Source organism: Panthera leo, chromosome B2 (genome assembly GCF_018350215.1).
Source record: "Panthera leo isolate Ple1 chromosome B2, P.leo_Ple1_pat1.1, whole genome shotgun sequence".
NCBI classification, from domain to species: Eukaryota; Metazoa; Chordata; class Mammalia; order Carnivora; family Felidae; genus Panthera; species Panthera leo.
The window spans coordinates 141,613,726-141,639,794 of NC_056683.1; the positions used below are offsets into that span (position 1 = coordinate 141,613,726).

The 26,069-nt window shown below is 40.8% G+C and overlaps 1 protein-coding gene across 6 annotated transcripts in view; it reads right to left on the reverse strand.

Annotated features, from left to right (window-relative positions):
* Positions 1-233: 233 nt before the first annotated feature.
* The window catches only part of SERAC1 (serine active site containing 1), a 74,476-nt gene continuing 48,640 nt past the window's right edge, over positions 234-26,069 (reverse strand). For 5 of the 6 annotated variants that reach the window (XM_042940169.1, XM_042940170.1, XM_042940171.1 and 2 more), the window contains 7 exons: positions 9,291-9,441; positions 7,484-7,625; positions 6,387-6,481; positions 4,788-4,885; positions 3,178-3,360; positions 1,882-2,025; positions 234-443 (listed from right to left, as the gene is read on the reverse strand). In XM_042940169.1, the coding sequence (XP_042796103.1) occupies positions 307-443; positions 1,882-2,025; positions 3,178-3,360; positions 4,788-4,885; positions 6,387-6,481; positions 7,484-7,625; positions 9,291-9,441 (950 nt within the window). In that variant the 3' untranslated portion in view covers positions 234-306. The remainder of the gene's footprint in view (positions 444-1,881; positions 2,026-3,177; positions 3,361-4,787; positions 4,886-6,386; positions 6,482-7,483; positions 7,626-9,290; positions 9,442-26,069) is intronic. The other variant, XM_042940173.1, reaches the window with a different exon arrangement.

A 26,069-nucleotide genomic window follows, 5' to 3' on the forward strand; every position in this document is an offset into this window, starting at 1 on the left:
CAGTCACAGATGACAAAAGGCAGTCTCTGTCCGTAGCAGCTTGGTCCCTGCACCAGGGCCAACGCTGCAAAACATAAGCTAGTGCACATGGAATTTCTTTTAAATCAAAAGAATCCAGTCTAGCCCTTCATTCTCTGATTGCCACTTTAGGTTTGTGCTTTTCAGTGCATGAAATGAGAATAGGCTGTTGCCTGCAACATGCTTCAGACCACAGTGATGCCACAGGGAATATGTTTGCATGATTGCTTAGAGCTTTAAAAGAGAAAGAGAACACCAAACTTCTTGCAAAATGGAAGAAGATAATGGTCAGTCTTCAAGATCTTTGGCTAAAGTTTCACAGATGAATTGTAAGGTACGCTGGTATAAAAAAGCATCTTTTTTCTTTGGCTTACAAATGTTCAAATGGTCAACATCCACAGGAATTAGATCTCCAATGCCTAAATCTGAAGAAAACAAAAATGTCAAAATCTAAGTAAAAATACAGGCTTCCCCTGTCAATACCGCACGAGGACAGTTGGGTGGTTCCAAATGTGATTTGGTGGTGCTAATGGACTCTAAAAAGATAAAGGAACCGGAAGTGTGACCATTGCTAAACTACATGTGACTAATCACATGAGAATGGATTCTCAGGTATAATTTTATGCTTTTCATAAACTCTTTGTAGAATTTATGTGTTCTGGCCTACTTGCTAACAGTGAACAGAACCTGAGTAGTATCATCCTCAAAACCTTTACATATTTGCATGTTATTACTAAATTATTCCACGGTTCTTTTAACCACCTCTTTTTCTAGAGTTTATGTTGTTATACTTCATAACGAACTCCCTTATCCTGACAAGAATGGGAACGTCTCACATGGGATCCATCTTTCACTCTACCAGGGTAAGATGATTTAGTGCTTGAGAGATCTAACAGAGTTTCTGATGTTTCAGCCTAACAAAGTCCACCTAGCTGGAAGTGACAAGAGGTCCTAGTTCCAAAGTCCTTTTTTTAAGTTCTTCAACCCATGAACTCCTCACCCTATGGGGTATTACTTTGCAGTAAAGTCTCTTTAGGCTCCACTAAAGAGTATTAAGCCTTTCATTTTATTTAGATAATACATAATGGACTTAGGACAAAACTTGTTATACAGGCTGAAGAACCATCTGCCAGGCACCCCAGATCCACACTGTCCCTGAGAGCCCTCAGTATGGCCAAATACCACCAGATAGCACCCAGCCCTGTATCAGAGGTGATCCAGTTGACCAGGTGAGGGAAAAGCGGTTCAAGAAGGGAAATGTGTGGGTTATATACTACATACAGAGTAATGTCGGAGGCTATAAAGAGAATTAAGATTTGGGCCCTACCCTCAAAGAGCCTGTGATACATTATAATACATCACAGTAACAGGTATTGGTTATTTCCAGTATTATAAAAAAAAACAACAACTGGTGTTTGAATATTCCCCATCTAAGATTCCAACGGAAAAAAAAAAAAAATACAATCCTCCATTTACTAAAGCTTCCACATTTTTAGCTGCATGTAGAAACCTTTAACAAATCAATCATCAGTCTGTTAAATGAAATGCTCCTTTGGTTCGGACAGAAGGGCTCTGTATTCTTACTTTCATGCGACAGAGCTCACTGGTTATGGCTAAGTTAGAAGCAGCCAATGAACCCTGGCCAGCTAGTCAGTTAAATGCAGGGATGGAGAGGAGTAATGCCAAGGTTGTATGTTGGCAGAGAAATTTTAATCTATAGCTGAAAAGAATCATAGAATCTAGATCTTCTTAAAACTGTCTCCTTAGCTGAGAAGCTGAACATAAAAACGGGTTGCTTCCGATTAAATATAGGTACCACCAACTAGGCATCTCATAGGGAACAAATTTCGCAAGAGTGAATACCTGCTGATTCCACAGGTACCACATGCAGTTTAATCATGCTACCAATGTAAGTTGGCAGTGTTTCCACGAAATTCAGCACCTGGAAGTTTTTGTCTTTAGCAAACTCCAGAAAGTCATCCTGTAGTGTTTTAAGTGCAGGAGAATCTGTAAAATTACAGAAAACAAGACTGTGACAAATTGTTTACCCAATTCATAATAAAATGTACTAAAGAGAAAATTAGGGTCCTGATGAAAGTTCGTGGCTTTTTTCTCCTTCCCAAGAAGCCGTTAAGATGAGACTAAAGAGCTAAAGCCACCCCAGAACTGACAGAGGCCAGCAGGCAGAGGGAGAGGTTCCACATGTTACTGGCTGACTGGAAGTATGTAGGGCAATGTGGTATGTGGGACTGAGGGGTCCCTCAGTGTGCTGGCTGGCACCTTCACCCTAAAGCCCAACCTCCCATCAACAGAGCCTGTCTCTAATCACAGAGTGCCTGTCCCCCATCCTCAACTAGGAAAAGGCAACCAGGACAGACCATATCCTAGAAGATACCCTACAACCTAAAAGAGACAGACCTGGTAAACAAAAAGAAAAGAAAGGGGGAAAAAAAAACCTGGGCACAGAAGACACAGAACTCAGTGAAGAAACAGAAAAGAACTTTAAGAAAAACCTCTGATTAGTATCGTTAAAATGATTTCAAAAGAGTCAGAACAAGAAAGAGTTTGTGGAAAATAAAACAACTTCCAAAAATAAAGTTCAATAGAAGGTTTAGAAGATGAAGTAACTCTCCATAAAGCAGGAGAGCAAATCTGAACAAAAAGACAAGTGATATATTAAGGCTCAGCCAGGGGCTCCAAAGTGATCAATAGGTGTTCCAGAAAAAGAGAAAATGCTTATCAATCAAAATAAAGATAGTACATTATAATTACTATCCTGAAAATCTTAAGTTTGTTTACGTTTTAATAAGTTGACCTTCTGAACTCATGGAAAAAAGCAGTTCGTTGGTAATTTGGAGTAATACTTAAAATTTTAAATATTTAAGATAGTATTAAAATTGTCATATTTGAGCAAATAATGGCTTAAGGGAAAGTATCAAAGAAAAATCAAGCCTAAACTAAAAATTTTCTATGACAGTCTAAACATGATTTGTATACAAATAATAAAATGGGATCACTTCTTGGCTTTTTGGCTAAGACCAAGTGCAAATAATAAAATGGGATAATATAGCCAAGTTAGACACTTTCTTCCTCCTTGTCCTGTATAACTAATATTATAATACAATCCCAATTCCCTTCGTGACAGAAGGTAAATATTACCCTTGCTGAGTTCTTTGACTTCCAAGGAGGGAAAGAGAAGATAGCGAATATTAACAGAGTATTCAGCCAGATGGGATCCATGATGAGGGACGCTATAAAAAATTATTCCTCTGGTATTGTTTATAACAGTACTCATTTCTGGCTTCTTAGAGGCTTCCAACAGCATCTTTTTGACAAGAAGACCTAGTTGTACAAAGAAAAAGAATGCATGAGCTGTTTTTCTTCCTTCCATTATTCTAAAAAAAAAAAAAAAAAAAAAGCGGGGCAGGGTGGTGGTGGTAGGGAACATATACACAAAAAAAGATGTTTCTTTTAAAAGTTTAAACAATTCTCTATAGTCCAACAGACAGGGCTTTAAAATATTAGCACTTGATAATGTAGAATACAGATGTCCCTTTAACAGCATGGTTTGAACGTACAGGTCCACTCATAATGGATTTCGTACAGTACTGTTAATATATCTTCTCATGATCTTATTTATTGTAAGAATACAGTACGGTATACATACACAAGACATATTTATTGACCGTTATCAGTAAGGCGTCTGGTCAACAGTACGCTATCAGTAGCTAAGTTTTGGGGGAGTCAGAAGTTATATGCAGATTTTTGACTATGCAGGGGTTAGTGGCCCTAGTCCTCATGCTATCCCAGGGCCAACTGTATAGAACACAAGCCTACAAACAGGTAAGATTCTACAAACTCACCTGAAATGCAGATCTTCTATCACAGGATGCACTGTCCCACAGAAGGAGTGCCGGGCATTGCTATTTGGGGTGTCCATCAATGAAGTACATATGCAGTACTAGTCTCCCCATCCTGCCCACAGTGACCCACTAATGGCCACACAATGAGGACAGTACTAATATTCAAAAGAAAGTCCCCTAAAGCTTAACCCCCAAGGAAAACAAACCTTCCGTAGGCAAATGCACCCAGGAAGGCACCATCTCTTCTGTCCTCCTACCCTGGGCTTGAAGCTGATGATGCAACACAAAGGTCACTTAGATGGTGACAGTAGACCTCTGCGGACACAAACGGCTACATCTTCCTTTCTCTCAGAAAAAGCCCAACTCTGAGTCTGCAATCCTGAGCGTTTCGTCAGATAAACGAGGTCAGAGGCTGCAACAAGGCCCATTGCAGGGCAGCTGGTGAAAACTCGCAGAGAAAGGGGGTGGGGAGTGGGCTGGGAGGGGCAGGGGATGTTGCTTAGCAAGCCTACACCAGGTCCCAGATGCCATCACACCTCCCCTTCAGCAGGCTTGGGGCTGGGGCTGTGGGCTCCGCAGTGGTCGGGGGAACAGGGAAGCGGGGAGCACAAGGACCAGCCAGGAATGCTGAGGGATATTTATGGTCAGGCTTATATAAGCCATAGACTGCTTCTGCTGTTTACTGATTCTCACTACATGAAATCATGATGTTGTCAAACTCCTGTTCCTTGTGGTCCCCTTTTGGAAAAACAAATAGCAGGGAAGGAGAGGAGAGTAATTTAAAAACTTAGCCACGGCCAAAAACGTTAATTTGGGGGGAAAGGGCCAGTGTTAAGTGAAACAGCTGGGGTGACTCAGCTCCAAAAGCCTCACAGGGCTGGCTTCACAGCGATGAAACGTACTTACCTCCCATGCTGTGTGACACCCAAATGACCGGCCTGTCCCCAACACCAGCAGCTCTGAGCTTCCTCAGAAGCTCGTCGCTCCTGAATGCAATGGACTTCCTGAACGAAAAGAAACCAGCAGGAATAACCTGGGGCTACTGCCTCCCCGCCACAAATTTCATTCTCCAATTTTTTAAGACAAGAACTTTTTTGGGCCAATACCATACACTACATTTTGGGGTCAGGAATACCCCTATTCTCTCTGCTTGATTTCTACAACTGCTCATTCCCCATTTCTTAGTCACACTGGCATAACTGGGAATATCTAGGCCCAGAACAGGCCACTCGTTTACTCAACAAGCAGGGGTTGAGCATCTAATATGCGTGTGGCAATTTTTACAAGTCAAGCTCGGGTCTCACACCAACTGCTCCCACCACTTAGGATGTGTGTCCTTTCTCATTATGTGGCCTGAAAATAACACCATGTTGTCTCTTGTGAGTTCACCTATGTGGTCACCTGCCATTGCTGGTTGTATTTATGCTGCAAACATTAAGCTTTCGTCATTTTGGTTATTTAGAAATACCAGAAAGCTATCAGAATCAGAAAATTCAAAGTAATTTTCAAGCAAAAAGGGAACTTCAAAACTATGTAGTCTGGTAGTTTTAAACTGTTTATCTAGGGGTGCCTGGGTGGCTCAGTCGGTTGAGTGTCCGACTTCAGCTCAGGTGATGATCTCACGGTCCGTGAGGTCGAGGCCTGGGTCGGGCTCTGTGCTGACAGCTCAGAGCCTGGAGTCTGCTTCGGATTCTGTGTCTCCCTCTCTCTCTGCCCCTAACCCACTCATGCTCTGTCTCTCTCTGCCTCAAGAATAAATAAAAAATATTAAAAAAAATTTTTTTTTAAATAAAAATAAACTATAGATATAGAATCCTTTCCTTGCAATAAAGGTTTGTCAGAGTTCCTCCAGGTGAAATGGGGAAGAACCCTTGAGCTCTTGCCCCCTGGCCCTCAGAACACTTCTCTGGCACCTAAGTGGGAGCCGTTCACCAGTGACAATCAGTTTGGTAACAGTGATTCCGACCAACTCTCTCAATTTGCAGACCAAGACTCCCAGACAAGTTAGATGGCTTGTTGATCACACAGTGGGTCAGAGGTAGAATCAGCTACAGTCTTGGTCCCAGAGCCAAGAGGTCCAGGGCTCCTTCATGTATATACAGTCAGCACATGTGACCTACAAGTGACACCGGGAGCCTACAGTGCTCAGCATCTTTTTCTTTGCTTCCTTTAGTCAATATACTTGTGAACACGAAAGGAAAAAGCTTCACGTTTACTTCTGAGAGTAAAGGAGACTTTGCTATAGAATCCACTGGTCCTTACTATGCGAATAGTTACAAATGAACCACTTTAGGAATCCAACATTGATGCTGTATCTAAGCCTTATACTATTTCATTGTTTATGTATTACTAACTCCTTCTAGAAGGAAGAGAAAAAAGGCTAGGGTTTTCATAATAAAATTCTGTCTGTGGCATCAAAAGCTAAAGCCCCTCTCCCCACCCCAGAGGGTCCACTTGTGGCCTGGACCCTGGCCCTTCCTCCCAGCCCACAGCTTCCTCTGTTACCTTTCCATCGGGCACCTCGTTCTCCAGTCGCTCAGGCTGGTGTCATACTCCACAGATATAATTCGGAGAGCAGGACAGTCTCTTGCCAACCATGTCTATATAATTAAAAGGTACAAAAGAACATATATGAATCTCCACTGCTTCAGTTATTTCCTAGTAATTGATACCTGTAACTAAAGGTCACTGTAATACTGACGACTAATAAACATAGCGTTAGAATAAAGTTTAAAGGTGACTAGAAAACCAGTTCCAACGTTTTATCTTTTTATGTCTCTGGTCACAAGGTGGCACCAATATTTATAAGCATAAAGCCAATGCAAATTTCCAGAACATATTCTCAATTTTAATGCACTATAGCCAAAAGCAAGGAGTTCCTGGAATCCAGATCAAATTAGATTTTGGAGAGCACTTACTAGAAAGTTATCATCTCAGCACAGAGAATATGATGGTTGAAGATTTGACCTGGAACTCAGAGATACTAATTGAGTCACAGTTGTCAGTGGACCCAGGGTCTATCGTACTTCAGTGTTGCTAGAGACCAGTGCAAACCATTCTTTGCGGGATAAGCCTCTGTGAAGGTGAGGAAGCCACGGTGGGACAAAGTCCAAGAAACTGCACATGTGCAACAACCGTGTTCACTGAACTTTAGGTATATTCCACTGGACGCATTCATCTCAGAGTTAAGGCCCTCAGAAGAAATGTCATCAAGGAAATCCAAAGTAGAATTATTTCTTCAAAGTATTTCTGTTTTTATAATTATTAAAGTCACAGAACTAGCTAACTATTATGAATATGTTATGGGTTATATTTTTAATAGGAGTGAACAAATACTAGCCCTCACCCGTTTTTTAACTTAGTGAAATACTCCTTGAGAGTTATAGCCCACACCCTGATCAGAAATTACACAACAGAAGGCAGGGTGACAAGCCGAGCTGTTCAGGAATATACTGCGAATGTCCCCAAGGAACAGAAAATCTGCACGGAAGAAAAATCCCAGTAGAAAGAGAAAAATAAGCAAATCACAATGAGGCCCTGACAGCTGGAGACACCAATGTGTCATGAAGAAGGTGGCCTAACCAAAGTCAGCACTTCCTTACCTTAGGCCAACATGTTGTATACCTGGCATCGTCCTCTAAAATCTTTTCAGTTAAAAGCTGCTCATTGTCCTGCTGGCGCCATGTTTTGAATGCTGCTCCCATAAGGCCATGAATAAAAAGGACATCTGCTTTAATGGGCTGACTGACGGGGGAGAGAGTTTTAAAAAGAAGCAGAATAAACGCATTACTGCTTGGGAAAGAATCTACACAGCACTCTGTGGATGGTGCTTAGCAAGCTTATATGACAGCAAATAAAACCACGAAGGCAGGCCGTGTAAGCACAGGTGCGCCGAGCATCCCTGTAAGGAGTCTGGGCACAGAGACATGGAGCGTGCTTGCCACTCTATAAAAGTGGACACACATCCAGCCAATAGGCCAACCAAAGTCAACTGGAAGAAGTCTGGTGACTAATGAAGCGACATAGGTCATAGACTGCCCTCCAAAGAATTTCATGAGAATACTCCACAAATCAATAAAAGTATTTAAGAAATTAAGTTAGTGTAGTTTCAAATTGAGTATGCAGGAGAGATTTTTTAAAACTTATCAAGGGAAATGTTTAGCAGAAATGAGATTTTAAAGTAATTTATTGTCTTTAGATAGGACATTTTTAAAAACTGGACATAGCGTATTACTTGTAAGTTATTTATAGTACCCGCACAATTATGCAATACATATAAAATACATTTCCATATTATTTGTTTATAAATTGGAATTATCCAGGCAATCCGTTTTTCAATGAAATGTTTTTACTATTTTCTGAGGTATTATTTTTTTTTAATGTTTATTTATTTCAGAGAGAGAGAGACAGAGTGTGAGCAGGGTAGGGGCAGAGAGAGAGGGAGAACACAGAATCCAAAGCAGGCTCCAGGCTCTGAGCTGTCCGCACAGAGCCTGACACAGGGCTCAAACCCACAAACCATGAGATCATGACCTGAGCCGAAATCAGATGCTTAACTGACTGAGCTACTCAGGCACTCCTCTGAGGTATTATTTTAAAGTGCCTGACAAGGGGCACCTGGATGGCTCAATTGGTTAAGGGTCTGACTCTTGATTTCAGCTCAGGTCATGATCTCAGGGTTCTGTTGAGATCGAGCCCTGCGAAAGGGCTCTGCGCTGACAGCAGGGAGCCTGCTTGGGATTCTCTCTCCCCCTCTCTCAAAATAAATAAAAACTTTTTTAAAAAATTCTAAATAAATACATAAAGTACCTGACAAAAATCCCAGAAATATGTAAGTTTTTCATAGTGGTCCTTTCTATATTTACGATCTCAGCAATGATACAACTGGAAATGGTGACCAGATATAACCTTAAGGAGTAGGAGTCAAATTTATCACAACTTCTTCCTTCTAGTGCATGATTTTATAACTTGCATAAACTTTCTGCAGTCCTTTTGAGTTCTAGAACCAGACTAATAGGATTGCCTGCATAGAGTGTCCTATCTCCTTCCATGCAAACCAACCTCTACAATCCTAATCAGCTATTAACTCAGAACTCCAAGAACCCAGCAGTGAAACAAACAACCCACATTACAAAACTCAAGCGGGCCACACTCCAGGAGGTGAACACTATCTTACTGAAGGCCGGCCCTTGGTGTAAAATCACGCTGATAATTTAGCCAGTTCCATACTTTCATGACAGCCTGCAATTCTTCTGAGGTTATTATGGACAAGCGGAGTCAGTATATAAGGTTATCAGGATTATCTGTAAGGCATTTAACATCTAAATTACGCAGAAATAAAATAAAAAGATAAGCCCTCTAGGCTTTACCTCCCCACAGGAGACAAAGCGACACCATTTGCTTTCTTACCTTGTGCGATACTGGGGGTGTAGTACGTACACGCCGTCCTGGTATTTTTCTCGCATGGTCTCTCGGTCTAGATTAGCCAGGGTTCTGGCAGCATGTGAGGCCTCCATTATGCGGGGAGACTTCATTGCTTCTGCCAGTATAGAAACCCAACCTGGTGAGAAGAACAAGCTCCTAAATGCCGACGCTACTCCATCTCAGACTATGAGCGGTTTCTGGCTGAAAATAACAGGAGAAAGGCAGACTCCAGCGTCTGTCTCACAGAAAAGAGCGACTACTCCAACTCCATTCTGCCCTAAGGTCCTCTGGGTCCCACAGCACGTCATGTCCCAAGCCAGGTACCCTCTCCTCTATAGGAGGTCTCAAAGAAGGTAGGGGTTTAAGAGCCATTTTCTTTATTTAGAAAATCTAACAAAAGTTGCAATGACTAGAGATGTCATCAACGGTAAGAAAATAGGGTATTTTGCTTTCAGCAAGAATTATTAAACTCAGTAATTTTAATACTAGTTATTTCATCCCGATTGTCAGTCACATTAGCAGTGTTTAATGCACATAAGAAATGATTTCTTTATAATGAGCTTGCTTAGAAATAACAAGTATTGGCAATGATGTGGAAAAAAAAGGAAACTTGGTGGGAATGTGAGCTGGTATAGCCAATGTGGACAACAGTACGAAGGTTCATCAAAAAATTAAAAATAGAATTATCATAGGATCTAGTAATTCCTCTACTGGGTATTTACCCAAATGAAACAAAAACACTAATTCAAAAAGACATAGGTCCCCCTATGTATACTGAATTATTTATAATATGGAAGAGCAAGATATGGAAACAACTCAAGTGTCCATCCACAGATAAGTGGATAAAGAAGATGTGGTATATATGCAGAATATTGCCCAGCCTTAAAAAAAAAAAAAAAAAAAAAAGGAATCTTGCCATTTGCAATGACATGGCTGCAGTTAGAGGGTATCCTGCTAAGTGAAATAAGTCAGAGACAAATAGTATATGATTTCACTCATATGTGAAATTTAAGAAACGAAAACAGAAAAAAGAGACAAACTAAAAAAAAGACTTAGCTATAGAGAAGAAACTGATGGTTGCCAGAGGGGCCGGTGTGGGGGGATGGGAGAAACAGGTGAAGGGGATAAAGAGGACGCTTATAAGCACTGAGTAACGTACAATGGGTGAACATATTGTACACCTGAAACTAATATAACACTGTACATTAGGTTTCAATTTTAAAAAATAATATTAAAAAAGTAATAGTGCTTGATATATGAAAGTCTGTAAAACATGGGGTTCAGGAAGGAAACGTTTTTTTCTCAGCTCAGAGATTCACAGTATTTGACAGCTATTTGACTTCTCAATGACCTTTTTTTTTGTTAACTCTACCCCCGACATAGGGCTCAAACTCAAGACCCAGAGATCAAGAGTTGGCTCCGGCAACTGGGCCAGCCAGGTGCCCCTAATATATACATGCTATATACTTTATATTGCACTTTTTTTCTTCAACAACATAGGATTATACTACAATATGGCTACAGTATGGGTTGTTTTTTAAGTTTATTTATTTAGGTAATCTCTATACCCAACGTGGGGCTTAAACTCACAACCTGGAGATCAAGAGTTACATGCTGTACTGACTGAACCAGCCAGGTGCCCCCAAAACATTATTTTTTAAAGAGACACAAAGCCATACTATATGCAATATGGCTTCATTTATTTTTCATGTTTTTGGTACTTAAAACATGACACTTTTTGCACATAAATATGTATGGAAGTGCATGTAAACACACGCCCACGCATGCACACACACACCTATAAAGGCACCTAGTTTGGTGCCTGGTCATCACCTCATAGGAGGGAGTTAGGTTGGGGAGGGCTCCGTAAAAAGGTGGGTTTAACTTTTTTGCTCTATGTTCTCTGAAGTTATTTACCAGGAGAATCTATTCACATGTTATTTATATAACTTAAAATAATACAACATGGACCTTGAGGGCAGAAAGATTTGGGCTTAAAATTTCTGTCCCCTACCGATGCTGTGGAACCTCAGTCAAGTTACTTGGGCCGGAAGAAGGTTCTAATAAATAAATCCAAATAAAAACTGCATTTACCAAGCCCAGCAGGCACTCAGCTGTCCCCATGTCCTCCTCCCACGCTCCGTGGCAAAAGTGTTAAGGATCAGTGTGATGATAGGCGGCCAGTATTTAATAACCCAGAAGTCTCAGACCGAATCATCATTTTTTAACAATATTCAAATTTGTAACATCAAAAAAAAAATGTCCCTTCAAAATGTTCTAAAGAATGCTTTATGGGAGAGGGAAGATGGTGGCGTAGGAGGACGCTGGGCTCACCGCACGTCCTGCCGATCACTTAGATTCCACCTACACCTGCCTAAATAACCCAGAAAACCACCAGAAGATTAGCAGAACGGAGTCTCTGGAGCCAAGCGCCGACGAGAGGCCCACGGAAGAGGGTAGGAAGGGCAGCGAGGCAGTGCGCGCTCCACGGACCGGCGGGAGGGAGCCGGGGCGGAGGGGCGGCTCGCCGGCCAAGCGGAGCTCCCGAGTCTGGCTGGCAAAAGCAGAGGGGCCGGACGGACTGTGTTCCGACAGCAAGCGCGACTTAGCGTCTGGGAGGTCAGAAGTTAACAGCTCTGCTCGGAAAGCGGGAAGGCTGGAGGACAAAGGGAGGGAGAGCTGCTGAGCCCCCGGACGGCAGAGCTCAGTTTGGCGGGGAACAAAGGCGCTCGCCAGCGCCATCTCCCCCGCCCATCCCCCAGCCAAAATCCCAAAGGGAACCTGTTCCTGCCGGGGAACTTGCTCGCTCCGCGCAAACACCCAACTCTGTGCTCCTGCGGAGCCAAACCTCCGGCAGCGGATCTGACCCCCTCCCGCTGCTACAGGGCCCCTCCTGAAGTGGATCACCTAAGGAGAAGCGAGCTAAGCCTGCCCCTCCTGCCCCCGTGCACCTTGCCTACCCACCCCAGCTAATACGCCAAATCCCCAGCACCACAAGCCTGGCAGTGTGCAAGTAGCCCAGACGGGCCACGCCATCCCACAGTGAATCCCGCCCCTAGGAGAGGGGAAGAGAAGGCACACACCGGTCTGACTGTGGCCCCAGCGGTGGGCTGGGGGCAGACATCAGGGCGGACTGCGGCCCCGCCCACCAATTCCAGTTATACACCACAGCACAGGGGAAGTGCCCTGCAGGTCCTTACCACTCCAGGGACTATCCAAAATGACCAAACGGAAGAATTCCCCTCAGAAGAATCTCCAGGAAATAACAACAGCTAATGAACTGATCAAAAAGGATTTAAATAATATAACAGAAAGTGAATTTAGAATAATAAAATTAATCGCTGGGCTTGAAAACAGTATAGAGGACAGCAGAGAATCTCTTGCCACAGAGATCAAGGGACTAAGGAACAGTCACGAGGAGCTGAAAAGCGCTTTAAACGAAATGCAAAACAAAATGTTAACAACGACGGCTAGGATTGAAGAGGCAGAGGAGAGAATAGGTGAACTAGAAGATAAAGTTATGGAAAAAGAGGAAGCTGAGAGAAAGAGAGATAAAAAAATCCAGGAGTATGAGGGGAAAATTAGAGAACTAAGTGATACACTAAAAAGAAATAATATACGCATAATTGGTATCCCAGAGGAGGAAGAGAGAGGGAAAGGTGCTGAAGGGGTACTTGAAGAAATTATAGCTGAGAACTTCCCTGAACTGGGGAAGGAAAAAGGCATTGAAATCCAAGAGGCACAGAGAACTCCCTTCAGACGTAACTTGAATCGATCTTCTGCACGACATATCATAGTGAAACTGGCAAAATACAAGGATAAAGAGAAAATTCTGAAAGCAGCAAGGGATAAACGTGCCCTCACATATAAAGGGAGACCTATAAGACTCGTGACTGATCTCTCTTTTGAAACTTGGCAGGCCAGAAAGGCTTGGCACGATATCTTCAGTGTGCTAAACAGAAAAAATATGCAGCCGAGAATCCTTTATCCAGCAAGTCTGTCATTTAGAATAGAAGGAGAGATAAAGGTCTTCCCAAACAAACAAAAACTGAAGGAATTTGTCACCACTAAACCAGCCCTACAAGAGATCCTAAGGGGGATCCTGTGAGACAAAGTACCAGAGACATCACTACAAGCATAAAACATACAGACATCACAATGACTCTAAACCCGTATCTTTCCATAACACTGAACGTAAATGGATTAAATGCACCAACCAAAAGACATAGGGTATCAGAATGGATAAAAAAACAAGACCCATCTATTTGCTGTCTACAAGAGACTCATTTTAGATCTGAGGACACCTTTAGATTGAGAGTGAGGGGATGGAGAACTATTTATCATGCTACTGGAAGCCAAAAGAAAGCTGGAGTAGCCATACTTATATCAGACAAACTAGACTTTAAATTAAAGGCTGTAACAAGAGATGAAGAAGGGCATTATATAATAATTACAGGGTCTATCCATCAGGAAGGGCTAACAATTATTAATGTCTATGCGCCGAATACCGGAGCCCCCAAATATATAAAACAATTACTCATAAACATAAGCAACCTTATTGATAAGAATGTGGTAATTGCAGGGGACTTTAACACCCCACTTACAGAAATGGACAGATCATCTAGACACACGGTCAATAAAGAAACAAGGGCCCTGAATGATACATTGGATCAGATGGACTTGACAGATATATTTAGAACTCTGCATCCCAAAGCAACAGAATATACTTTCTTCTCGAGTGCACATGGAACATTCTCCAAGATAGATCATATACTGGGTCACAAAACAGCCCTTCATAAGTTTACAAGAATTGAAATTATACCATGCATACTTTCAGACCACAATGCTATGAAGCTTGAAATCAACCACAGGAAAAAGTCTGGAAAACCTCCAAAAGCATGGAAGTTAAAGAACACCCTACTAACGAATGAGTGGGTCAACCAGGCAATTAGAGAAGAAATTAAAAAATATATGGAAACAAACGAAAATAAAAATACAACAATCCAAATGCTTTGGGACGCAGCAAAGGCAGTCCTGAGAGGAAAATACATTGCAATCCAGGCCTATCTCAAGAAACAAGAAAAGTCCCAAATACAAAATCTAACAGCACACCTAAAGGAAATAGAAGCAGAACAGCAAAGGCAGCCTAAACCCAGCAGAAGAAGAGAAATAATAAAGATCAGAGCAGAAATTAATATAGAATCTAAAAAAACTGTAGAGCAGATCAACGAAACCAAGAGTTGGTTTTTTGAAAAAATAAACAAAATTGACAAACCTCTAGCCAGGCTTCTCAAAAAGAAAAGGGAGATGACCCAAATAGATAAAATCATGAATGAAAATGGGATTATTACAACCAATCCCTCAGAGATACAAACAATTATCAGGGAATACTATGAAAAATTATATGCCAACAAAATGGACAACCTGGAAGAAATGGACAAATTCCTAAACACCCACATTCTTCCAAAACTCAATCAGAAGGAAATAGAAAGCTTGAACAGACCCATAACCAGCGAAGAAATCGAATCGGTTATCAAAAATCTCCCAACAAATAAGAGTCCAGGACCAGATGGCTTCCCAGGGGAGTTCTACCAGATGTTTAAAGCAGAGATAATACCTATCCTTCTCAAGCTATTCCAAGAAATAGAAAGGGAAGGAAAACTTCCAGACTCATTCTATGAAGCCAGTATTACTTTGATTCCTAAACCAGACAGAGACCCAGTAAAAAAAGAGAACTACAGGCCAATATCCCTGATGAATATGGATGCAAAAATTCTCAATAAGATACTAGCAAATCGAATTCAATGGCATATAAAAAGAATTATTCACCATGATCAAGTGGGATTCATTCCTGGGATGCAGGGCTGGTTCAACATTCGCAAATCAATCAACGTGATACATCACATTAACAAAAAAAGAGAGAAGAACCATATGATCCTGTCAATCGATGCAGAAAAGGCCTTTGACAAAATCCAGCACGCTTTCTTAATAAAAACCCTTGAGAAAGTCGGGATAGAAGGAACATACTTAAAGACATAAAAGCCATTTATGAAAAGCCCACAGCTAACATCATCCTCAATGGGGAAAAACTGAGAGCTTTTTCCCTGAGATCAGGAACACGACAGGGATGCCCACTCTCACCGCTGTTGTTTAACATAGTGCTGAAAGTTCTAGCATCAGCAATCAGACAACAAAAGGAAATCAAAGGCATCCAAATTGGCAAAGATGAAGTCAAGCTTTCGCTTTTTGCAGATGACATGATATTATACATGGAAAATCCGACAGACTCCACCAAAAGTCTGCTAGAACTGATACATGAATTCAGCAAAGTTGCAGGATACAAAATCAATGTACAGAAATCAGTTGCATTCTTATACACTAACAATGAAGCAACAGAAAGACAAATAAAGAAACTGATCCCATTCACAATTGCACCAAGAAGCATAAAATACCTAGGAATAAATCTAACCAAAGATGTAAAAGATCTGTATGCTGAAAACTATAGAAAGCTTATGAAGGAAACTGAAGAAGATATAAAGAAATGGAAAGACATTCCCTGCTCATGGATTGGAAGAATAAATATTGTCAAAATGTCAATACTACCCAAAGCTATCTACACATTCAATGCAATCCCAATCAAAATTGCACCAGCATTCTTCTCGAAACTAGAACAAGCAATCCTAAAATTCATATGGAACCACAAAAGGCCCCGAATAGCCAAAGTAATTTTGAAGAAGAAGACCAAAGCAGGAGGCATCACAATCCCAGACTTTAGCCTCTACTACAAAGCTGTAATCATCAAGACAGCATGGTATTGACACAAAAACAGACACATAGACCAATGGAATAGAATAGAAACCCCAGAACTAGACCCACAAACGTATGGCCAACTCATCTTTGACAAAGCAGGAAAGAACATCCAATGGAAAAAAGACAGTCTCTTTAACAAATGGTGCTGGGAGAACTGGACAGCAACATGCAGAAGGTTGAAACTAGACCACTTTCTCACACCATTCACAAAAATAAACTCAAAATGGATAAAGGACCTGAATGTGAGACAGGAAACCATCAAAACCTTAGAGGAGAAAGCAGGAAAAGACCTCTCTGACCTCAGCCGTAGCAATCTCTTACTCAACACATCCCCAAAGGCAAGGGAATTAAAAGCAAAAGTGAATTACTGGGACCTTATGAAGATAAAAAGCTTCTGCACAGCAAAGGAAACAACGAACAAAACGAAAAGGCAACCAACAGAATGGGAAAAGATATTTGCAAATGACATATCGGACAAAGGGCTAGTATCCAAAATCTATAAAGAGCTCACCAAACTCCACACCCGAAAAACAAACAACCCAGTGAAGAAATGGGCAGAAAACATGAATAGACACTTCTCTAAAGAAGACATCCGGATGGCCAACAGGCACATGAAAAGATGTTCAACGTCGCTCCTTATCAGGGAAATACAAATCAAAACCACACTCAGATATCACCTCACGCCAGTCAGAGTGGCCAAAATGAACAAATCAGGAGACTATAGATGCTGGAGAGGATGTGGAGATAAGGGAACCCTCTTGCACTGTTGGTGGGAATGCAAATTGGTGCAGCCGCTCTGGAAAGCAGTGTGGAGGTTCCTCAGAAAATTAAAAATAGACCTACCCTATGACCCAGCAATAGCACTGCTAGGAATTTATCCAAGGGATACAGGAGTACTGATGCATAGGGGCACTTGTACCCCAATGTTTATAGCAGCACTCTCAACAATAACCAAATTATGGAAAGAGCCTAAATGTCCATCAACTGATGAATGGATAAAGAAATTGTGGTTTATATACACAATGGAATACTACGTGGCAATGAGAAAAAATGAAATATGGCCTTTTGTAGCAACGTGGATGGAACTGGAGAGTGTGATGCTAAGTGAAATAAACCATACAGAGAAAGACAGATACCATATGGTTTCACTCTTATGTGGATCCTGAGAAACTTAACAGAAACCCATGGGGGAGGGGAAGAAAAAAAAAAAAAGAGGTTAGAGTGGGAGGGAGCCAAAGCATAAGAGACTGTTAAAAACTGAGCACAAACTGAAGGTTGATGGGGGGTGGGAGGGCGGGGGTGGGTGGGTGATGGGTATTGAGGAGGGCACCTTTTGGGATGAGCACTGGGTGTTGTATGGAAACCAATTTGACAATAAATTTCATATATTAAAAAAAAATAATAATAAGGGGGAAAAAAAGAATGCTTTATAATAACAATATAAGAATGTTTTGAAATTCTACCTGTAGAGATACACAGGTATATTACTGGTATACATTGAAAAAGATGGCTTTATTTTTAATGGAGTCCCAAGAAAGGAAACGCAACAGAAAGCAAGGTGCAAGCCATTTCTATGGCTTTTTTTAGTTGACAAAGTTATTTTCACAATGCCTGAGATGCTTCACCTTTTATAAAACATCAAATGCCCCTTGGAAAACTTGTGTCTTTAAGATTCAATGCTTCTAAATTCTGTAACATCTGAATATATGTTCATTATAAAAGCAATTGTTTAAAAATAGCACTTAATAACGGGAAATCAACATGGCGGAAAAGTAGGGGGACCCGAAGTTTCCTCGTCCCTCAAACACAGCAGTGTTGAGACCAAAGGACTTTGAATTCCAAGAGTCTGGGCTGCAGAGTGACAGATTCCATCTCCAGGGGCCCACGGGGACAACCTGGCAGGCCACAGGTGCATGATAGCGAACTGGGAGAGATGATAAAACAGGCAGGTAGGCACGGATGGGAGGGATCCCCTTCTGCAGAAGAGAGTCTGGGGAAGTGTAGGACTGTATCCGGACAAGAGAAAAACCACAGACCAGGATGCACAAAGATCCAATCTCTAACTGCGGGGCTTTCTCAGGACTGGGGCCAGCTGCCCTGTTTGCGCAACTGGGGAGAAGGGGAGACAGCCCCTGGCTCGGTACCTAGTTCGGAGGCACAGTCCACAGTGGGAGAAAGCAATCCCCTCCCTGGAGTGCTGTGGGAAGAAGGTATATAAATTACCATTTAAAGGACAAAGACTGCCTGTGCCCGCCAGTCAGAGGCCATATATTGGTGGCGTAGAGCGGCACTTCCCCGGAACCAGGGAGCACGGAGCGGGACCCTTTAAGACCTCAAGGTTTAAATCCCAGCCTATCGCTGAGGTGCTTGAGTCAGCGGAGCGGGACAAACCTCCTCGTTCACGCCCATGGCACTGTGAGGACAGCCTGAACAGAGTGGTTTGGGACACCCAGTCTGTGCAGGAGAGAGTGGGGTGTCGCCATTTTTCTCCCCGTCACCAACAAGGTGGGGCCTCAGGGAATAGAGTGGGGGGGGGGGCGGGGGGAGCAGGGGAGGCGGGGCCCACCTACTCCCAACCAGCCCCTCCGCGCCTGGTAACAGCGGACCCACTGGAGCGGGACTGACGCTGACGAACCAGATGGCCCCTCCTCCAGGCAAGGGCTACCAGTGATTCCAAGGCACCCAGCGGTTTTGCATTTCCTGATTTAATTCTCGGACAATTCTTATTTTATATATATATATATATATATATGTATATATACACATATATATACATATATATACATATATATATACATATATATACATACATATATATGCATATACGTGTATATGTATGTATATATGTGTATATATGTGTATATGTATATATACATATATATATTTTTTTTTTCTTCCTTTTCACCTTATTTCTTCCCTCTTCTAGTCTGGTTACTCTGGTTGTTGGTTTGTTTAAGCAGACATATTGAATCGATTCTCTTTATTCCCATTCTATAGCTGCTTTATTTTCCTCTCTCTCTGGATTAAGTCATATAGTGTCTCTACCTGGTCAATTTTCTTTTCTTTTCTTGTTCCCTGCCCCCGTCATTTCTCTCTTTGTATGGGATAAGGCCTCTTCCATCAACACCGCCCCTGCCCTGTTGTTTGCTGTAGCTGGTGTTTTGTGGGGGGGGTTTGTGTGTGTGTTTGTTTTTGTTTTGTTTTTTGTACTTTGTTTGTTTTCTTTTCCAGGGCTACTTCAACAAATCAAAGCACACCTAGTGGAGGGTCCAAAACATCACTATGAGTAGGGAGATAAAACAAACAGAGTCACAACAGAAAGCAAGTAATACACTCCAAAAAACATCTCCTGAAGGACCAGGCCCTGGATAATGTATGACCCCTCTTTAATATAGTAGTGCTTGCAGGTGCAGGACACATAACAAGCTTTTAAAACACATACAGGATATGGGAATGCAAGCTGGTGTAGCCACTCTGGAAAACAGTATGGAGGTTCCTCAAAAAACTAAAAATAGAACTACCCTATGACCCAGCAATTACACTACTAGGTATTTATACAAGGGATACAGGTGTGCTGTTTCAAAGGGATACATGCACCCCAATGTTTATAGCAGCACTATCAACAATAGCCAGAGTATGGACAGAGCCCAAATGTCCATCGATGGATGAATGGATAAAGAAGATGTGGTGTGTGTGTGTGTGTGTCTGTGTACATACATACACACACACAATGGAGTATTATTCGGCAATCAAAAAGAATGAAATCTTGCCATATGCAACTACATGGATGGAACTGGAGGGTATTATGCTAAGTTAAATTAGAGAAATACAAATATCATATGACTTCACTCATATGAGGACTTTAAGAGACAAAACAGATGAACGTGAGGGAAGGGAAACAAAAATAATATAAAAACAGGAGGGGGACAAAACAGAAGAGACTCATAAATATGGAGAACAAACTGAGGGTTACTGGAGGGGTTGTGGGAGGGGGGATGGGCTAAATGGGTAAGGGGCACTAAGGAATCTACTCCTGAAATCATTGTTGCACCATATGCTAACTAATTTGGATGTAAATTAAAAAAAAAAAAAAAAGTTAAAAAAAATTGTAGGTAATAAATAAAACACATAAGGGACAGAAAACTAGCCAAAATGACAAAATGGAATTCTCCTCAAAAGAAATTCCCGGAAGAAATGACAGCTAAAGAATTGATCAAAACAGATATAAACAATATAACTGAACAAGAATTTAGAATAATAGTTATAAGATTAATCGCTGAGCTTGAAAAAAAGCATAGAAGACAGCAGAGAATCTATTGCTGCAGAGATCAAGGAACTAATAAATAGTCATGATGTATTTTAAAATGTTGTTAAGTGAGGTGCAAAATAAACTAAAGGCTGTGACAGTGAGGACTGAAGAGGCAGAGGGGAGAATAAGTGAAAGAGAAGATAAAATTATGGAAAAAAAAATGAAGCTGAGGAAAAAAAAATTCTGGACCACAAAGGGAGAATTAGAGAACTAAATGATTCAATGAAATATAATAATATCCATATCATAGGAGTTCCAGAAGAGGAGAAAGAGAAAGGGATGGAAGGTGTACTTCAACAAATCATAGCTGAGAACTTCCCCGATCTGGGGAAGGAAAGAGACATTGAAATCCAGGAGGCACAGAGAACTCCCTTCAGATGTAACAAGAATCAATTTTCTGAACAACATATTACAGTGAAACTGGCAAAATACAAAGATGAAGAGAGAATTCTGAAAGCAGCTAGGGACAAACAGGCCTTAACTACAAGGGTAGACATATAAGAGTAGTAGCAGACCTATCTACTGAAACTTGGCAGGCCAGAAGGGAGTGGCAGGAAATACTCAATGTGCTGAATAGGAAAAATATGCAGTCAAGAATCCTTTATCCAGGAAGCCTGTCATTCAGAATAGAAGGAGATATAAAGGTTTTTCCAGACAAACAAAAACTGAAGGAATTCATCACTACTAAACCAGGCCTATAAGAGATCCTAAGGGGGACTCTGTGAGTGGAATGTCTCAAGGACCACAAAGTACCAGAGACAGCGCTACAAGCATGAAACCTACAAATAACACAATGACTCTAAATCCATATCTTTCATATCCATATCTACATCCATGGATGTAAATGGACTAAATGCTCCAATCAAATGACATAGTGTATTAGAATGGATAAAAAAACCAAGACTTATCTATATGCTGTCTACAAGAGACCCATTTTAGACCTGAGGACACCTTCAGGTTGAAAGTGAGGGGATGAAAAACCATCTATCATGCTACTGGAAGTCAAAAGAAAGCTGGAGTAGCCATACTTGTATCAGACAAACTAGATTTTAAACTAAAGGCTGTAACAAGAGAAGAAAAAGGGCATTATATCATAATTACAGGGTCTATCCATCAAGAAGAGCTAAAAATTATAAATGTTTATGAACCCAGGGCACCTGGGTGGTTTAGCTGGTTAAGCATCGACTTTGGCTCAGGTCATGATCTCAGGGTTCATGAGTTTGAGCCCCATGTCGGGCTCTGTGCTGACAGCTCAGAGCCTAGAGCCTGCTTCAGATTCTGTCCCTCCCCTGTTCATGTGTGTGTGCACGCACACGCTCTCTCTCATTCTCTTTCTTTCAAAAATAAACATTATAAAAAATATTTATGCACCCAATTCAGAAGCCCCCAAATATATAAAACAATTCATCACAAACGTTGGTAAGAATGTGGCAACTGCAGGGGACTTTAATACTCTATTTACAACAATGGACAGATCATCTAGGCAGAAAATCAATAAAGAAACAATGGTCCTGAATGATACACTGGACCAGATGGACTTGACAGATATATTCAAAACTTTTCATTCTAAAGCAGAAGAATACACATTCTTCTCGAGGGCACATGGAACATTCTCCAAGATAGATCACATACTGGGTCAAAACACAACCCTCAATAAATGTAAAGGAATTGAGATCATACCATGCACATTTTCAGATCACAGTGCTATGAAACTTGAAATCAACTAAAGGAAAAAGTTTGGAAAACCTGCAAATGCATGGAGGTTAAAGAACACCCTACTAAAGAATGAATGGGTCAACCAGGCAATTAAAGAAGAAATTAAAAAATATATGGAAACAAATGAAAATGAAAACATGACAGCCCAAACCCTTTGGGATGCAGCAAAGGCAGTCCTAAGAGGAAAATACATTGCAATCCAATCCTATCTCAAGAAACAAGAAAAATCCCAAATACAAAATCTAATAGCACAACTAAAGGAACTAGAAGCAGAACAGCAAAGAAACCCCAAGACCAGAAGAAGAGAAATAATAAAGATAAGAGCAGAAATAAACAATATAGAATCCAAAAAAACAGTAGAACAGATCAATGAAACTAAAAGCTGGTTTTTGGAAAAAATAAACAAAATTGATAAACCCCTAGCCAGACTTCTCAAAAAAAGAGAGAGGACCCAAATAGATAAAATCACGAATGGAAATGGACTTATCAGAACCAATCCCTCAGAAATACAATTATCAGAGAATACTATGAAAAATTATATGCCAGCAAACTGGACAACCTGGAAGAAATGGACAAATTCCTAGACACCCATACACTACCAAAACTCAAACGGGAAGAAATAGAAAATTTGAACAGACCCGTAAGTAGTGAAGAAATTGAATCAATCAGTTATCAAAAATCTTCTAACAAATAAGAGTCGTGGGCCAGATGGCTTCCCTGGGGAATTCTACCAGACATTTAAAGCAGAGTTAATACCTATCCTTCTCAAGCTGTTCCAAAAAATAGAAAGGGAAGGAAAACTTCCAGACTCATTCTATGAAGCCAGCATTACTTTCATTCCCAAACCAGACAGAGACCCCACAAAAAAGGAGAATTACAGGCCAATATCCCTGATGAACACAGATGCAAAAATTCTCAACAAGATACTAGCAAACTGAATTCAATAGCACATAAAAAGAATTATTCACCATGATCAAGTGGGATTCATTCCCAGGCTGCAGGGCTGATTCAATGCTCGCAAATCAGTGTGATACGTCACATTAATAAAAGAAAGGATAAGGACCATATGATCCTGTCAATTGATGCAGAAAAAGCATTTGACAAAATACAGCATCCTTTCTTAATAAAAACCCTCAAGAATGTCGGGATAGAAGGAACATACCTAAACATCATAAAAGCCATATATTAAAAGCCCACAGCTAATATCATCCTCAGTAGGAAAAAACTGAGAGCTTTCCTCCTGAGATGAGGAACACAACAGGGATGTCCACTCTCACCACTGTTGTTTAACATAGTGTTGGAAATCCTAGCATCAGCAATCAGACAACAAAATGAAATCAAAGGCATCAAAATTGGCAAAGAAAAAGTCAAACTTTCATTTTTTGCAGACGACATGATACTCTACATGGAAAACCCGAAAGACTCCACCAAAAGGCTGCTAGAACTGATACCATGAATTCAGCAAAGTCGCAGGGTACAAAATCAATATACATTAATCAGTTGCATTTCTATACACCAATAAAGAAGCAACAGAAAGAGAAATCAAGAAATTGATCCCATTTACAATTGCACCAAGCACCATAAAATACCTAGAAATGAACCTAACCAAAGATGTAAAAGATCTGTATGCCGAAAACTATAGAAAACTTATGATAGAAATTGAAGACGAGACAAAGAAATGGAAAAATATTCCATGCTCATGGATTGGAAGAATACTGTTAAAATGTCAATACTACCCAAAGCAATCTACACATTCAATGCATTCCCAATCAAAATTGCACTGACATTCTTCTCAAAGCTAGAACAAACAATCCTAAAATTTGTATGGAACCACAAAAGACCCCGGATAGCCAAAGTAATATTGAAAAAGAAAACCAAAGCGGGAGGCACCATAATCCCAGACTTTAGCCTCTACTACAAAGCTGTAATCATGAAGGCAGTATAGTAGTGGCACAAAAACAGACACATCGACAAATTAGAATAGAGAACCCAGAATTGGACCCACAAATGTATGTCCAACTAATCTTTGACAAAGCAGGAAAGAATATCCAATGGAAAAAAGTCTCTTTAACAAATGGTGCTGGGAGAACTGGACACCAACACACAGAAGAATGAAACTGGACCACTTTCTTACACCATTCACAAAAATAAACTCAAAATGGATGAAAGACCTGAATGTGAGACAGGAAACCATCAAAACCCTAGAGGAGAAAGCAGGAAAAAAATATTTCTGACCTCAACCACAGCAATTTCTTGCTTGACACATCTCCAAAAGCAAGGGAATTAAAAGCAAAAATGAACTATTGGGACCTCATCAAGATAAAAAGCTTCTGTACTGCAAAGGAAACAATCAACAAAACTAAAACGCAACCAACGAAATGGGAAAAGATATTTGTAAATGACATATTGGATAAAGGGTTAGTATCCAAAATCTAGAAAGAATTTACCAAACTCAACACCCAAAAAACAAATAATCCAGTGAAGAAATGGGCAGAAGACATGACTAGACACTTTTCCAAAGAAGACATCCAGATGGCCAACAGACACATGAAAAGATGCTTGACGTCACTCCTCATCGGGGAAATACAAATCAAAACCACACTGAGATAGCCCCTCACACTGGTCAGAGTGGCTAAAATTAAAAACTCAGGAAACAACAGATGCTGGCGAGGATGTGGAGAAACGGGAACCCTCTTGCACCGTTGGTGGGAATGCAAACTGGTACAGCCACTCTGGAAAACAGTGTGGAGGTTCCTCAAAAGGTTAAAAATAGACCTACCCTATGACCCAGCAGTAGCACTGCTAGGAATTCACCCAAGGGATACAGGAGTTCTGATGCATAGGGGCACATGTACCCCAATGTTTATAGCAGTACTTTCAACAATAGCCAAACTATGGAAAGAGCCTAAATGTCTATCAACTGATGAATGGATAAAGAAGATGTGGTTGATATATACAATAGAATAATACTTGGCAATGAGAATGAAATCCTGCCATTTGCAGCAACATGGATGGAACTGGAGGGTATTATGCTAAGTCAGTCAGAGAAAGACAGATATCCTATGTTTTCACTCATATGTGGATCTTGAGAAACTTAACAGAAGACCATGGCGGAAGGGAAGGGGAAAAAATAATTACAGAGAGGGAGGGAGGCAAACCATAGGAGACTCTTAAACAACTGAGGGTTGATGGGGGGCGGGGGGAAATGGGTGATGGGCATTGAGGAGGGCACTTGTTGGGATGAGCACTGGGTGTCGTATGTAAGCAATGAACCATGGGAATCTACCCCAAAAACCAAGAGCACACTTTACACACTCTATGTTAGCCAATTTGATAAATAAATTTGACAAATTAACAAATTATATTTAAAAAATAGCACTTAATAATCAAATTCCCACTCTAGCACTCCCATCATTTCCCAGTTCCATGTATATCCTCAGAAGTAACCATGGTTAAAAGTTTGGTGGACACCTTTCCAAACCTTTTTAAAAAATTCAGTCGCATGCCTATCATTTATACACATACACTGTGGCTCTACATGCATTTTTTTTTCCTAAATGGAATCTTACTATTCCTACTGTTCCATGACTTGATCGTGTACTTCAGCAATGTCTCTTGGAATGCTCTCCATATACATCAGCTTTATTCTTTTTAACTATAGCATTTAACATGGATGGAATATACCACTGTTTATTTAACCATTATTGCTACTGGCAGACATTTGGGTTGTTTCCATTTTTTCCATACTGCAAACAACTGATAAACATTTTTATATACAAATCTTCAATAACACTCATGAGTATTTAGGTAGGAGAGTCCTTGTAGTATTATTACTATTTCAAATGGTATATACATTCTTTTAATAGGTACTACTAAGTACCCATCAAAAAACTGAATCAATTTACATCCCCACCAACAATGTACCAGAG